The 16205-nt window shown below is 33.8% G+C and overlaps 1 protein-coding gene and 1 long non-coding RNA gene across 6 annotated transcripts; one reads left to right on the top strand and one right to left on the bottom strand.

The window, feature by feature from the left end:
• Positions 1 to 882: 882 nt before the first annotated feature.
• LOC131611927 (uncharacterized) lies at positions 883 to 1337 on the bottom strand. The gene is made up of 3 exons (XR_009287234.1): positions 1250 to 1337; positions 1072 to 1171; positions 883 to 961 (listed from the first exon to the last, which is right to left on the bottom strand). It is a non-coding gene; the product is annotated as an uncharacterized LOC131611927 (long non-coding RNA).
• A 3965-nt stretch (positions 1338 to 5302) lies between these two features.
• LOC131609374 (disease resistance protein RUN1-like) lies at positions 5303 to 13093 on the top strand. 5 transcript variants are annotated; one of them, XR_009286124.1, is made up of 4 exons: positions 5309 to 5405; positions 7262 to 8070; positions 8163 to 12122; positions 12212 to 13093. XR_009286124.1 is itself a non-coding variant. In XM_058881063.1 (4 exons), the coding sequence occupies exons 1-4, from the start codon at positions 5310 to 5312 to the stop codon at positions 12213 to 12215; spliced, it is 2007 nt and encodes a 668-aa protein (XP_058737046.1). In that variant the 5' UTR covers position 5309; the 3' UTR covers positions 12216 to 13093. The 5 variants fall into 5 exon arrangements, 3 of the variants coding, with proteins under 3 accessions (XP_058737045.1, XP_058737046.1, XP_058737044.1); XR_009286123.1 differs by having other exon boundaries at positions 12207 to 13093; XM_058881063.1 differs by having other exon boundaries at positions 8163 to 9255; positions 12207 to 13093.
• Positions 13094 to 16205: the final 3112 nt, after the last annotated feature.

Here is a 16205-nt window from a genome sequence, read left to right as displayed (position 1 = left end):
ATATATAATTTGATTTGAAATGAAACATAGTTACCTTCTTTGCTGCAATGAGCTCTGCTTCCACGACATCCATACGACAAACCACAACATTCAACAGCTCCTCTTTCTCAGGAGGCATCACATTGAGTTTTGATTATAACTTCTCAACTTTTTCTTCAAGCTCACTGATTCGTTTTATGGTAGATGAGGAAAGGTCTGCCTCTGTCAATCTGGTAGCAAGTTCCTCCTTTTTTACTCCCTTTGTCACACGAAATGCTATCGAACGAGCAAAAGCCAAAAAGGCAAACACAAAGCCCACTATAACAGTCAAAATTACCATTAATAGATTTTCTGCATCCATACCATAAAGAGTTCATGAGGATTGCTACCAAATATCAACAAGATGTTTGACATCCAATCTGAAAAATAAACTTATTCTAACCTTTTGAGCCAAATGAGTTTTATGGTACTGCCGCCTGCTTCTCCTTTGATACAACATCTATAGTCTTGACAACCATAGGAACACACTCATCATACCTAGGAAAACCGCCGCTACGAACAACCTTATCAGCAAATCTTGCCTAGATAAACATAAAAACTGTCATATTCATTCGTTATTATTTGCTGCAACATTTTTGTTTTGTTGTAGCCTTATGATTTATATGTATGAACACTTGCGTCATCTTTGACAGGAGCCAATGTAGGGTTCATAGAATTACCATATGCTTTAGGAGAGGTTATATCATCAACTTCAGATCTTGATTCTCTGGTAGATGTGTAGCCACTTATCTGTGCTCTCAAAACAAAATCTCAAATGATGATTTGTGATCATTATTACATATCATCATCTTACAATATCTAACATAACACCGATACACTTTACCATTGGATAAGATGTTTTATCACATTCAATCACCCTCCCCTCGTCGTTGGAAAGCGCAACTATTTGTTTACAACATTGCACTTTACCACTAAGAACCATCTGCATGCACATAACTATTCTAGTTGAGTCACTGTAAAATGCAAAGTAGAACCGATAACCAGATTCAAATTTAGTAACAGAGTCCTATGATTATATAATAAGCAGGAAACCTTTAATATGTTCGGGTCTTGCCACGTCCCTTTATCAGATCTCATACAATCACCATGATCTTCACAAGTGCAACTACCGCCTAAGAATTTCGGCAGCTCACTGAGAACTTATATCAGGTCAGAATTTTCAAATAGACTGAGAAATAATGCTGATGAAAAAAATTAAATTTGAAGTTACCTCGCATCGATAATCTCAAGTAATTTACTTTGGAATTTGTTTCCAAGAACCTAATGGAACAATCAAGTTTCAGTTCATCATTATCTCATGAAAATACAAAAGGTTATTACTTATTACCTCAATAGTATCTTATAAAAATCTAATACATGAGGTTAGTTCCACACTGTTCTCAGGAAACTTATACCTCTTATGTACCACTAAGTTTAGTTATCTAATCCTCCTTCCCTTCTCACTTAAAGAACATAAAAATCCAAAATCAAACAACAAAAACATACAACATTATCATATCTAATCAGATTAAAATCCAATATAACACAAAAATCATATCATATATAACATAAAACAGAAATCAGATATCCATTTACAACATTACCATATAACATAAAATCAAAAATAAAAATTTATAATCAGTATCAAATATTCAGATTCAACCAAAGTAGCTAAAATTCAAAGATTGATGAAATCACATACCAAGCACAACTTGGGTACGAGTAGCTCTGATGATGATTTCAGTGCGCATCGGGGTAACCCTAACCTCAACACCTGAATAACCATCCTTGGCCAACTGTCTGGTCAAAACTTCATTCAATTCAGCGGAAAAAAACTCCGTTTGTGACGAACTGCAACACAAATCAAATCAAATTAAGAATTACTAACAGAGATGAATTATTCGAAGACGATTAAAGAATCTCGGCACTAACTTTTTCGCTTTTTGCTCATTTGAGTTGCCATGATTATGAAACGGAAGAAAATTGCAATTCGCAGCTGTGGAAGGGAAGAGGGGCACAAATGAAGAACTATCAGAGGGAGTTTTCTTCGCATCTGAGTATGATGGAGTTCGGTCTTAAAGAGATGGAGAGATTGAGTTTGTGACTCGTGGTGGCGGCTGTGTGTAAAGAAGTAAAGAAGAAAGAGAGAAAAGATTTGTGTCTCTAATGAATGTTTAGGGTTTTAGAAAAAAATGGCTGTAACATTTCCCATCGGTTTTTGAATGGCCTGATGTGAAGGCCCACTGTGCATAACATTTTCCATCGGATTTTAATTGAACCGATGTAAAGGCCCACTGTGTGTAACATTTCTCACATCGGGTATTATCTAGGCCCGATGCAAAATATCTTATAACAAGATCTTCATTTTATTTACAATTTTGCCACCGCATGTTTATTTTTCATTTTATTTACAATACTACCACTATGTTATACATTTTTTCATATATTTTTTATATCATTGGAAATAAATGTCTGATGTAAAATCTTTTGACAAATATTTTTTACATCATATATTTTAATACCTGATGTAAAATTCGTTAAGCAAATGTCATATTTTTAGTAGTGGTTAAGAATAATTACAATGTGTTGGTGGAATTGGAAAATCTGGTAGCGGTGGTTGAGGTAGAAACGACATTGGTTTTAGAAGTTTCATGTGAGTCAGAATTGTCGAGTAAAATGCAAGTTTTTATTTGGCTTTTACTCATTTATAAGTTCCAGACAAAAGATGAATTGAAGAAAAGGAATTTGGTGTATCCACTTTGCTTAAAGACGCATAAAACATAAAACATCTCTTCTTCAATTGCGAGGTTAGTTGTAAAGTGTGGTTTCAAATTACTTTATGGTTGCATTGTTCTGAGGTCAATATAGTATCCTCTCCTGTTGAGCACTTCATATTTCTGGGCTGTTTTGAGTTGTGGCGACCTTCGTCAAATGTGTTAGGTTGTTTAGTCTACGATGTGCTGGAGTATCTAATCTGATAGGAATAAAATCCTCTTTAAAGAGACTCCAGCGGATATTGCTGAATTGGTGTATACGGTGAAACTTAATTTTTGGGAATGATTTGCTTCATTTGAAAAAAACTATAATGAAATTCATTGGATTGATTGGTGTAACTTTGTAAATATTTGTTTATGGATTTGGTTTTTTTTCCTGAATTTGTTTTGGTTGTAATTGTGTTGGAGTACTCCTAAAAAAATAATAAAATTATGAAAATTTCTTTGGCCACCTCCCTATGGGGGTCACCCCCAGCGAAAATTCCAAAATACCCCTGCTTCGGAAGTTCATTTCCGAAAGCGTCTTTTTTTTTGAAAAAATTGACTTATTTCGGAAGTTCATTTCCGAAATACTGCGATTTCTGCAGATTTATCAAAACACTCCCCCTCCCCCAATCATTTACCCTAAATCAAAACAAAAAGTGGCAAAGGCGAAAATTTGTGCAAACAGAATTCCAAAGCTGCATCAAGGCTCCAATCACACTGCTAAACAACATTCAAAAGCCCTCAATCCTAACACTTTGTAAGTTTTGAAATTTTTAGATCTATTATTGAAATGCATGTTATTTAGGGTTTTAATTGCATAAATGATATATGGTTAGGTTGTTAGTAGTATTTAGGTTGTTTAGAAGCATTTTGATTTGGTTTGAAGTTTGGTTTAGGGGTCTGTCATGGAAGTTGCAGAAAACTCCATCGCAGGGGTGAGGTGTTTTCGGAAATGAACTTCCGAAATGTATCATAAGTTCAAATTTTTTTGTTTTTTATTTTGTCTATGCATATTAATCGTTTTCAATTGTTTACAGGAACATGTCAGGCAACCAACCAGCACGTAGGACTGCGTCTTCTAAAGAGGGCGCTAAGGGAAGAAAGGGTTCTTCAAAGAAGGAGGTGAAAGAGGTGAAGGAGGTGAAGGAGGTGAAGGATAAGAAGAAGCTTTTGATTGGTTCTGCTTCTCGTCCCCTGGGGGTCCATGGCTCGGACGTGCAGGCTCAGCCTTCAGGCGTGATCAACGCTGATGGTTCTGATACTGAGTGGGATGAGGATTGGTATAATTATCTTCATTCGGAGGAGTTCGCTCTTCGGGAAGAATAACGTGTTTTTATTTTGTTTGATGTGTATTTTGTAACGCTCGTCGGGCAGAATAACATGTTTTTGTTTTGTTTGACGTGTTTTGTTTTGTTTTGTTCTGATTTCGGATTGTATCGCACAGTGTTTTTGTATTGGATTTATCATGTTAGTTTTTGGAAGTGGTAACCGGGGTCGGAACATATGACGGAGGAGGTGGATGTTCGGAGGAAGAAGAACCGGAGGTACGTCCACCGCGAGACAAAGGAGCCAATCAATGTAAGCTATAGTTTATCATTATCATCTGGGGACGTCATTTCTAAAAAATCAAGATTAAAAATAATAAGATTTTTTTCCCAATTTTTTGTAATGACGTCCCCTGATGATAATGATAAACTATAGCTTACATTGATTGGCTCCTTTGTCTCGCGGTGGACGTACCTCCGGTTCTTCTTCCTCCGGACATCCACCTCCTCCGTCATATGTTCCGGCCCCGGTTACACCTCCTCCGTCATTTGTTACTTACAGTAGTACGTATTTTTATTAAAAGAATAAAAAACCTTTTGAAATTTGGAAGCCTTTTTTTCTCCCCACCACTCTCTCATCCCCACCTACCCGTGTTCAACAATATGTAACTTTAATTTTATGTAATATTATCGTTGTAATCTTCACCCGATTAAATAAAGCGAATTGTTGTTGTTTTTCATTTTATTCTGTCCAGACATTTTTTCGGAGGTTCATTTCCGAATTCTCCAAGGGGGGTGCGTTCGGAGATGAACTTCCGAAACACCACATTTTCTGAAAAGTAACTTTATTTCGGAGATGCATCTCCGAAATCAATATTTTATATTAAAAAAAACACGTTTTCGGAGATACATTTCCGAAAACACCTTTTTTAAGAAAAAAAGTACAGTTTCGAAAATGAACTTCCGAAACAAGGGGTATTGTGGTAAATTCACCAGAAGTGGGCAAGAAGGTTAGGAGGTGGGTGAAGAAAAATTCTAAAATTATAATATTTTGCACTCTTTGAAGCATGGGATGGTGGCATCCGCTTCTAGAAAGAAAGTCTTTATCTCTAATATCTATTGTAGATTTGGTCTTATGTTAGTGGCATATAAAAAATATAGGTTGAAAAAGTATTTTATAGTTTTTAATTTATTACTCCCAGCCATAAGTAATCTCAATTATTTTATAGAATTAAATTAATTGCTTCCAACTAATATAAATCTGATGATGCGGATATCATATGATAATAATGAATCATATCACCATTCAGTGACTTGTTGCGAAGAAGATCGATGGATGCAAGCTCGACCTCACAAAAATCTGGTAAATATCCTTCATGATAGTTCATCATACTAGAGTAGGTTAATTAACTCCACTTTTATTCATTTGTTTATATTTCATCATTGAATTAATTTTAATTTTATCTATATTTAACAAAAGTTTGAAGTATTGAATTATTTTTGTTTTTCTTAGTATTTACTAATTATTCAATTTTTTTAAATAAATAAGTTTTAAGTTAAAGTTTTGTTACTCATTATATTTCTTTTCAATTGGAAATAAATCAAGTTAACTTTTTATTTTTTAATTCGGAAGGTCATCCGATTAGGAAACTTTCTCAAGCTCTTTTAAGAGCATGTTTAAAAATGAGAACAAAAGTAAAAGGAGAGAAAAAAACAAGAAAAAGTGTGAAAAGAAAAAAAATAGTATGAGAAAGAAAGAGTATGTATTAATTAATAGAAAAAAAATTGAGAAATAGAGAAAAAAGAGATCTGTTTGATTTGTAAATTGACCAAAATATATTTTTTATGTTATTTTAATAAAATAAATATTTTTATACTTTTAACTTAGTTAGTATAGTCTTACATGATATATATATATATATATATATATATATATATATATATATATATATATATATATATATATATATATATATATATGATATTTTTAAACTATAAATTTATTTAATATTTCAGACTATAAATTATTACAAGTCATTTGTTTTAGTTTTTATTTTAATAAAGGTTGTTGATATTATTGTTATATTACTATACCCAAAAAAAAAAGTAGAATAATTATTTCTTCACTGTTTTGGCAAAAACAAACAAGGTGCGGGACCCATATATTGTGTCTCAATCAGTAGAAATTGATCATTTTACTTCTCTTTCTAATATATATTTAAAAAGACTATAGTACTATAGTTTAAAAAAGGTGTAGCACAAATATTCAACTTTCTAATATATATTATAAAAATACTATAGTTTGTGGAAAAAAACTTAAATTAATTATAATAATTTTTTTAATCTTTTCCCCATACTATTTGATATAGGACTTTGACAAGTATCTACATTAAACATCATATTTTTTCCTGATTCATAAAGTAGAAAATGGATAAAAATTGTGCCAACTAATAAACATCGACCTTTTAACTAAAAATAATGAAGAGACGAGATGATAAAGTTTGACGATTAGTGTCAACGGATTCTGACTTTTATATATATATATATATATATATATATATATATATATATATATATATATATATATATATATATATATATATATATAGAGGAGGGATCAAATTACACCCGAAGAGTTAGACCACGAGTTACACTCGTTCAATAACTAAATCTCGAAATAATATTTTTTAAATTCAACCGTTGGATTGAAACATAATATCATATAGATCATTCCTATAGAGTTTGAGCTTAATCTATAATGTTTTACTATGTCATTGAATAACATCAAAATTAACGTTATATGAAAGCTCATTTTGACGTTAATCTTTGGATATCTTGATGATATAGTAAATCATTATAGATTAAGCTCAAACTTTATAGGAATGATCTATATGATATTATGTTTCAATCCAACGGTTGAATTTAAAAAATATTATTTCGAAATGTAATTATTGAACGAGTGTAACTCGTGGTGTAACTCTTCGGGTGTAATTTGATCCCTCCTCATATATATATATATATATATATATATATATATATATATATATATATATATATATATATATATATATATATATATATATATATATATATATATATATATATATATATATATATATATATATAAACAATTTTGTTTCTGTACACAATCTCCTAATATATAGATAATTTTATCTTTTCTTACATTTTAATTGGTTATATGCATTTCTATACTATAAGTCTATAACAGATCATTCAACTTTGAGAAAATGTCTGTTGCACCCGTTTCATGCCATGTGTGGTCGTAAGTCAAATTCCAAATTGAGCATCTCGAGTCAGGTTGCATCTGCTGCTACTTCATCTGACTTGATCATCTTAAGTCAGGATCCATCTCCTTCCAGTTCATCTGATTTGAACATCTTGACTCACGCTCCAACTGCTACCAGTTCATTCGATTTCAACATCTTGAATCAAGGTGCAACTACCACTATCTCATCTGATTTCAACATCTTGAATAATGGTGCAACTGCTGTTACCTCATTTGATTTCAACATCTTGAACAACGGTGAAGCCTCTAGTTCATCTTTGGTTTCTGATAACATTCAAAACAATAGATACGACGTGTTTATCAGTTTCAGAGGCTCCGACACGCGCAACACCTTTGTCGACCATCTCTACGCTCATCTCACTGGAAAAGGTATTTTTACTTTCAAAGATGACATGCAGCTTCACAAAGGTGGATCCATTTCAACCCAACTTCGACACGCAATAAAAAACTCGCGTGTTTCTGTAGTTGTTTTCTCTGAAGATTATCCCACCTCAACCTGGTGTTTGGATGAAATGAGTACCATTGTTAATTGTTGTAGAAATGCAAAACAAATTGCTTTACCTGTTTTCTATGACGTTGATCCGTCTCATGTTCGACGACAAAATGGAGTCTATGAGTTTGCCTTTGATTTACACATCAAATCTAATCCACATAAGGTTGCTGAATGGAAGAGAGATATGACATATCTGGCTGAAATTGCCGGTTACGATATCAGGAACAAGTAAGTCATATATAGGCTTCATCTTGTATATATTTACGTAACTTTCTTTGGTGATAATTTAATGATTTTATTGTTTTGCATCTTTTTAACAGGCCAGAGTTTCAAGAGATTAAAAATATTGTTCAGTCAATAACAAAGAAGTTGGATCATAGATTCTTACCGAGTCTCGATGACCTTATAGGAATGCAACCTCATATAGAAGAATTAGAGAGCCTTTTGAAACTAAGGTCAGAATCAGATGATCGTGGTTGTCAAGTTTTAGGACTATGGGGTATGGATGGAATTGGAAAGACAACTCTTGCTAAAGTTTTGTATGACAGAATCTCATATCAATTTGATGCTTCTTGTTTCATTGAAAACGTTAGCAAAAGTTACGAAGATGGTGGCGCTATTGCTGTGCAGAAACAAATAATTCATCAAACTATAAAAGAATTTGTTTTAGAAGGATACAGTCCTTCTCAGATATCCGGAGTTATAACAAGGCTGTACAATATGAAGGTCCTTATAGTTCTTGACGATGTTGATCAACTGCTCGAGTTGAATATAAATCTCAAAATGCTTCGTCCGGGGAGTAGAATAATCATAACCACAAGAGATGTGCATATTCTTGATCTCTATGAAGCCGATATAATTCACGAGATTGGATTGATGAACGACAATGATGCGCGTGAACTTCTATGTAGAAAAGCCTTCAAAAGTGATCATTCTAGTAGTGATTATGCAGAACTTATTCCTATGATACTAAAATATGCTCAAGGTCTTCCATTAGCAATTAGAGTGATGGGTTCATTTTTGTACAAGAGAAATACTACCCAATGGAGAGCTACTTTGGAAGGATTGGAGAATAATCCAGATAGTGGAATCATGAAAGTTCTTCAATCAAGTTTTGAAGGACTCGAGCAAAGAGAGAAAGAAATATTCTTGCACATTGCTTGCTTCTTTGATGGGGAGAGGGAGGATTATGTAAAGAGGATTCTACATGCTTGTGGACTGCAGCCTGATATTGGAATTCCAGTTATTGCTGAAAAATCGTACATAACCATTAGAAACCAGGAAATTCATATGCATAAAATGTTACAAGTGTTGGGGAAGAAAATTGTTCGGGAACAACATCCTGATCAACCAAGCTTATGGAGTAGATTGTGGCTTTATAGTGATTTCTATGATGCCATGACTACACAACCGGTAATATATCTCTCCCTCTTCTCTCATGATAAAAATGGTAATACATTTCTTCATATATATTTTACATTTCCATTATTTTTCTTTTAATTAACCTAAGTTTTAATGTATAAATAAAAATAAAAGTATTACATGTAATATCGAAAATACTAATGAAGTTCCCAAATGAGATTGAGAACCTAAATCAGATGGCAAACTCCGTCAAATGATTTTGAATCCTGAAGCTCTGGTCTAAAAGAGTGTACCTGCAAACACTCTGACACCTAAGTAAATGACAGTCGAAAGTAAGAGGGGTTTTACGTTAGAATAGTATGTACCTAAAGTTTAGAATCTTTTTAGGATTTATAGTTAGGTTTTAGGATTTCAGGAACCTATCTTTTGTTTTGGACAACTATAAGAAATGACAGATGTTAGAAGATCTTGTCTATGTACCATTTATCAGTCATTCTCCAACTGATAGCTCTTATCAGGTGTCCTTCTAGGGCAAATTCATCTTAAATTTTGTAGTGATAAAACCTTCATGTGGATAACTGTAGCGGGGAAAATCTGAGATCAAAGCCATAAATTGACTCGACTCAATATTTCAGTGAAAGTCGCCACCGCGCTTTATTGTTTCCAAAGGAAATGGGAAAAGAACGAAAAAACCCAAAGTTTGTTTTTAAAACAAAAAGAGATCTTAGGAACGGGTGTTGATTATACAAGGGGAAGGTTTTAAGCACCCCTCATATCTGTGGTACTCCACAGGAACCTTTTTGAAAATCTGTGTTTTATAAAAGATATCGTGTGCAAGAGAAATAGTTTGTTTGATTTTTAAAATAAGCTCGGCAAGACTATGTCTTGTGCCTACATACCTCCTCGGTGCAATGGAGAAGTCAGAGCTAATGTAGTTCCGCTTTTAAAAAACGTTTGAAAAAGGTATAAACACATTTACCATCGTCGGGGCGAATACTCAGCCATTGATCTTAAACATGAGAACGAACGAGTTCTTTGCATCACTAATGAGAGAAGGGCGCCAACTTGGATAAAATCGACAAGTATGCCACTAGCTCTCTCACGTGGAAAAGATTTCATCGTGTCAATCAATATTAAAATCGTGGGGCATCGCAACTAATGACAATGATTAATTGTGCTTACTTTTTTGAAAGAAAATGCCAACAAGGGCTAAATATAGTTTTTAAAGAAGATTTTAAAAGGGATTTCAAACATAAGAAGTTTTTTTAGAAAAAGAGAGGAGACTTTGAAAATTTAAGAAGTGGGAGGAGATGAAGAGGCTATCCTAGTGCGAGAAAATAAAAGTTTAGGGAAAAACGATCTGACCAAAATAAGAAGTCGACACTTGACACATTGAGTCAAGGAAGAATTCCCATCCTTTGGACTACCCACACAAAACCAAAATTACCACTTAGGGACCAAAATGAACTTGCAAATCTTCGAAGAATCACATAAGTTTCTGACAGAAATCGGACAGAGTAACGGTTGCAAATGGGCGAAATCCTTATCTTAGTGCTTTGGAATTAACCTTCAAAGACTTTTCGAGGAGATACCTACACACATCACAACAGCAATCCAACCAGACAAAATAACAAGCAAGATAACAGTCAAATAATGATACACAGTCCATTGGTCCTTAAGTGTTTTTTAGGTTTCATCTTGTTTATTAATGTTTTAGCATAAAAGTAAAGTATAGTCCAAGTGGACAAAAGAAAAATAGCGGAGAATAAATATGACGTCCAAATGGACAAAATAAAAATAGCAGAAAGTAAATATGATGATATGATGAGTATAAGAGCGGTAAATATAAAGGACAATATAATAAAAATGCGGAAATTAAAATTAGTCGTTAGTTGTTAAAGATAACCATCTTGAAACTTGTCAAGTATGTTATCAAAGTTAGTAAATAAAGATTAATAATGGAGGAAGGATGAATTCGGATTTAAATCAACCACATACAACTTCCTTTTCATTTTTAATCTTTTATCGATTCGGGTCAAAGAAAGAAAAGGAAAGATAGATGAAGAAAAAGAGCAAAAATAACATAATAAACTAATAATTAAAAAAACGCAAGGTGTAAAATAATAAGACATATTTTTGTGAATTTTTTCATAATTTTGGACTAAAAACAAGATTAATATGAATTTTTGAAGTTAAAAACTAATCAAAATAAAAATAGTAACATAAAATAAAGCAGAATAAATTCCAGCCATCGGATTTAGTCAATTGACTAATTTTATGTAGGATCTAAGATCCAGAACTAAGGTGTATAGTAAAAATACAAACAAGTGTGTAGAGAATCCCATTTAGATCATCTTCTCAGGTGACGACAAGTGTCTCCGGTGCCACTTGTCATTCATCGATGCATCACATAGATCCCAAAATAAATGTAATAAAAAAATTAAAAAAAAAGAAATGAGATGAAGATGATGTCAAGAGAGAAAATATACAGAATTCTTTTATCAATTTCTTCCACTTTTCAATGTCAACATCGGTACAGTATTTTGTACTATCATTAATGTACCCAAGACTAAAATAAAGTGGAGAAATGATATTGAAGAGAGAGAGATATCAGTAAAAACAAAACTCCATGTTTCCATAAACTTCTTTTTTTCATTTTCAATAAAACTCCATCATTCATCTTTAATATCACACTTTCTCTTCTCTCTCATAAAACACAAACAAACCACATGCATATTAAAAAAAAAAAAAAAAAGTAAAAGAAGTCTAGTAAAAACCACACAATAAGATTAGAGGCGGAGAGACACCGAGAATGGCGGACGGAACTCCTCCGGCACGGTGGCCGGAGGTGAAAATTTTCAGAACTCGAAAATTTTACATCATCCCGTTCGGTTTTCTCTCCTCAGTTCAAATATCAGGTTAGTTTTTGAAAACAATTGCTTGAAACTTGTAGATCTATCAATGAAGTTTGATAGCTCTAAGTTCAAAATGTAGCACAACAGTGCAGGTAACACGAAAGTAAAGATGGATTCGGTATCAGAAGAGACTTCTCAACCTTTTGAAGCAAAGAAATCAAGTAACAGTGGCGGTTGAGAGCTCCGGCACGGTGGCTCTGTGTTTTCCGGCGAGGGAGGTCGACTTCCGGCGGTGATTTATGAGCTCAGGTGAATTTATGATTTGTTCTGATTTTGTCAGTCTGAAAAGTTCTGAAAAAGAGGTCCCCTGTGTCAGTGTGAGTCAATGCTTTTATAATGTAGAAATTATGAACAAAATGGGCTCAGGTATGATTTTGATGAACTGTAATTTTCCTCCTTGAGCCCAATCCGAACATCCTTTTCTATTTCTCATTTTCAGCTTTGTTTTAATGTTCTTGAGATGTTGTTTGAACATGTTCTTGGGCCTGGATTTAACTTTGAATTTGAATTACTTGTTGGTGTGAATGAAAATTTACCACGGTAACTTCACTTTGTACCATTATTTTTCATGAATGCTTGTGTATGATTTTTGATTGCATCTTAATTCTCTTCTTTGCATATGATGAGCACCATTGACATGAAGATGGAGGGAAAAGCCTTGGAGAGACTATGGTGAACTCGAAGCCCAAACATGAAGTTTGAAAGAAAATGGTGGACTTATGAAGTGACTTCAATCTTGATCACACAAAACTTTGAATTCTTGTAGAATAAAATGTAGAAATTGAATTCTTGCAACCATAATGATGTAATCTTGGATTGTCATGAATTAGATCTTTGTATGAGATGAAGACTTTTGCTTTGAATTTTGTAATCTTTGATGTATCGTTGGCTTGAAACTTTAGGAATTTAATTCCTCTTAAATGAATGTACCTTTTAAGTTCATGTAAAAACAAATCTTGGATCATGAGTGCTAATTTTGCATTTTGAATTCCTTGAATGGTAAATGCCTTTGAATTTTGAACTTGGAATTATGTGTTAAACAATGATGCATATTTTTAAGTTCCAAGTAATTCCATATGAATTTGAACTCCAAACAATCATGCTTGCACTCTTAGTCTTGAATCAAATTCTTGAACAAAATAAATGTCCAAAAACTCAATATCATTTGATTGAACTTGAACACTCTTGAATTGATTCTTAACCACTTGACAATCATCACCACAATAATAAAGTCTTGATTCAAACCTCTGAACCCTGATGAGAAAAATCACCTGAACTTCTTGATCCTCATACCCTATCTGATAAAGAAACAAAAATAAAAACTATTTTTTTGAATTTTGATTAATGGTTAGTGAAAATATAAAGACTATAAATAAATAGAGATATGAGAAAAGAGGTGTCTGATGATTCCCCTGAAGGTGAGATAGAAAAGAAATAGGCACCAGAGAACCTCATAAATGATTTTGATGTGATTTAAACAGAGCCTGAGATGTGGGATCTTAGGGTCAAAAATTGGGGTATGACAGATGCCCCTATTTAAGTTTCTTTTATCCGGAGATATGAAGATTGAAATCTTCGTCTCGACGTGATTGAAGAGACTTAAATACAGAATACACAATTTTTGGCCCTAAGACGCCATGCAATGCTTATGATTATGAATGTAATGCGTATAACTTCCATGAGAGGGAAACAAGACACCACTAGGGAAAGAAAACAGATTCCACTGGGGGAACGAGACTTTGCTGGGAAAAGAAATTTCACTGGGGAAAATATTTCACACCAGGAGGTTAAAGCATCATCTTCCACTAGAGGTGAAAGAATACACCAACTTTTACTGAAGGTGAACTACCAGCTTTTACTGAAGGTAGGAAAGAATTTCAACATCGACTTTTACTGAAGATGTGGATGCAAAAGAAATGCACCTACTTTTACTGAAGGTGAACTACCAGCTTTTACTGAAGGTAGGAAAGAATTTCAACATCAACTTTTACTGGAAGATGTGGATACAAAAGAAAACACCAACTTTTACTGAAGGTGGACTACCAGCTTTTACTGAAGGTAGGAAGAGAAGACACCAACTCTTTACTGAAGGTGGACTACCAGCTTTTACTGAAGGTAGAAAAAGATCTTGACATCGACTTTTACTGGAAGATGTAGATACAAAGGCTTCTCTGAACACCAGCTTTTACTGAAGGTGCAGGAATAGCATCATCTGAATACCGACTTTTACTGAAGGTACAGGAATTTTCATCTGAACATCAACTTTTACTGGAAGATGCAGGGAACTTCTTCTGAACATCAACGTTTACTGAAGATGCAGGAATAGCATCACCTGAATACCGACTTTTACTGAAGGTACAGGAATTTTCATCTGAACATCAACTTTTACTGGAAGATGCAGGGAACTTCTTCTGAACATCAACTTTTACTGGAAGATGCAGGGAACTTCTTCTGAACATCAACGTTTACTGAAGATGCGGGAATTACCGCCTCAATAGTTGACGATAAGCTACCAACTCAATAGTTGAAGGTAGAAGAAGATGAATTACCGCCTCAATAGTTGACGATAAGCTACCAACTCAATAGTTGAAGGTAGAAGAAGATGAATTACCGCCTCAATAGTTGACGATAAGCTGCTGAGAATAATAAGTTGCCGCTAAGAATAGGGATCAACTTCTTCTTTAATCAAGGACGTGGCTTGAGAAAAGGAATTGGATGCAAACTGTCACTTCTGATGAAGGGACTTACCATTTTCTGAGCTTCTTCCATTAGGATGCAAATTGTCACTTCTGATGAAGGGATTTGCCATTTGCTGAGCTTCTTCCACTTGGATCAAGAATTTCATAAAGCCTGAGAGATTATCACTTGCTTTGAAAATAAGATTGATATGTGAAGACATACAAACTTGCTCAAATAAAGAGGCTTTTTGTCAACCAAAACATGATGGGGATAACATAAGTTGCTCAAAGTCAAAACCTGCCCCTTGCTTTCAAGCACAAATTCCGACACTGATGGAAAATAAGTATTTCAATATCTGATATCAATCATAAACAGATTCTCCATTGTTAAGGAAAACAAAATCCTCAAGAGGTGCAAAATAAATGCCTTCTCGATCTAGGTTTCTTATCCAACATAGTACTTCAAGAGATCAAAGTTCAACTCCACGAATAAACCGGATAGAAACGGTCAAACAAAGCTTTGCCCCTTGAGGAATAAACTCAAATGGGGATTAGTTCCATCCTGACAAATGAGCTGAGGAGGAACACTGAAGCAAAATTCTTCCACGAGGAACAAACTCTGTGGGGAATTAGAAAGGATAAACACTTTCTGCTTAAGGTAGACACTCTAATGGAGAGAGATCATATACTTTGGGGGATAACAACATCAAACAGAGTGGATCAAAACATTAAGAAATGCAAGAATGGATATGAATATATTTTTCTTTTTAATTAATTTTTTTTTTTTTTTTTTTATGCATGTTGCATGTATGAATGAATGAATGTCATGTATATGCTGACAAAACAAACACAAAAATACTAGGAAGTGACAAGACATCACAATACAACAGACACTTGGTGAATCTCAAAAAGTTGGAGATATCAAAAGACATTCTTCTGAAGACCCATGCTAGGAACACGGCTGAGGATTCAATTGTAGATAAACCGAGGTCGTTGGAGGAACAAAATCCTGCTACAAGGCTCAAGAGAAAGCTACTGACTAAGGGGAAAATTCAAATTCAAACTTCAAATATCCATAAATCCACTGAAAGGATAACAACGTGAACTCCGCACTGAGGGAAAACTTATTGGAGATGCACACCAAGCAAACTCTTTGGGAACTATCAACCTCTAAGAGGGATACCATATCATCAATTTCTACCAAAAGGGATAGAACAACACACCCTTGCAAACTCTAATATGGGAGATCAGAGAAAATTTCCTTAGAGAAAAGCACTATTATGAACTTGCAGGAGAAATAAGAAGTTATCATCATAGTAAAAGAAATTAACTCTGGATTGATCATCGCAACGACCTTTGTACTTCAAGCTAATGAGGTGATCAAGGTAACTTTTAACTCACAACATGC

This window comes from Vicia villosa, linkage group LG6 (genome assembly GCF_029867415.1).
Source record: "Vicia villosa cultivar HV-30 ecotype Madison, WI linkage group LG6, Vvil1.0, whole genome shotgun sequence".
Lineage (NCBI taxonomy): Eukaryota > Viridiplantae > Streptophyta > Magnoliopsida > Fabales > Fabaceae > Vicia > Vicia villosa.
The sequence above is the reverse complement of the archived record's forward strand: the minus strand, read 5'-3'. Positions and strand labels throughout refer to the sequence as shown.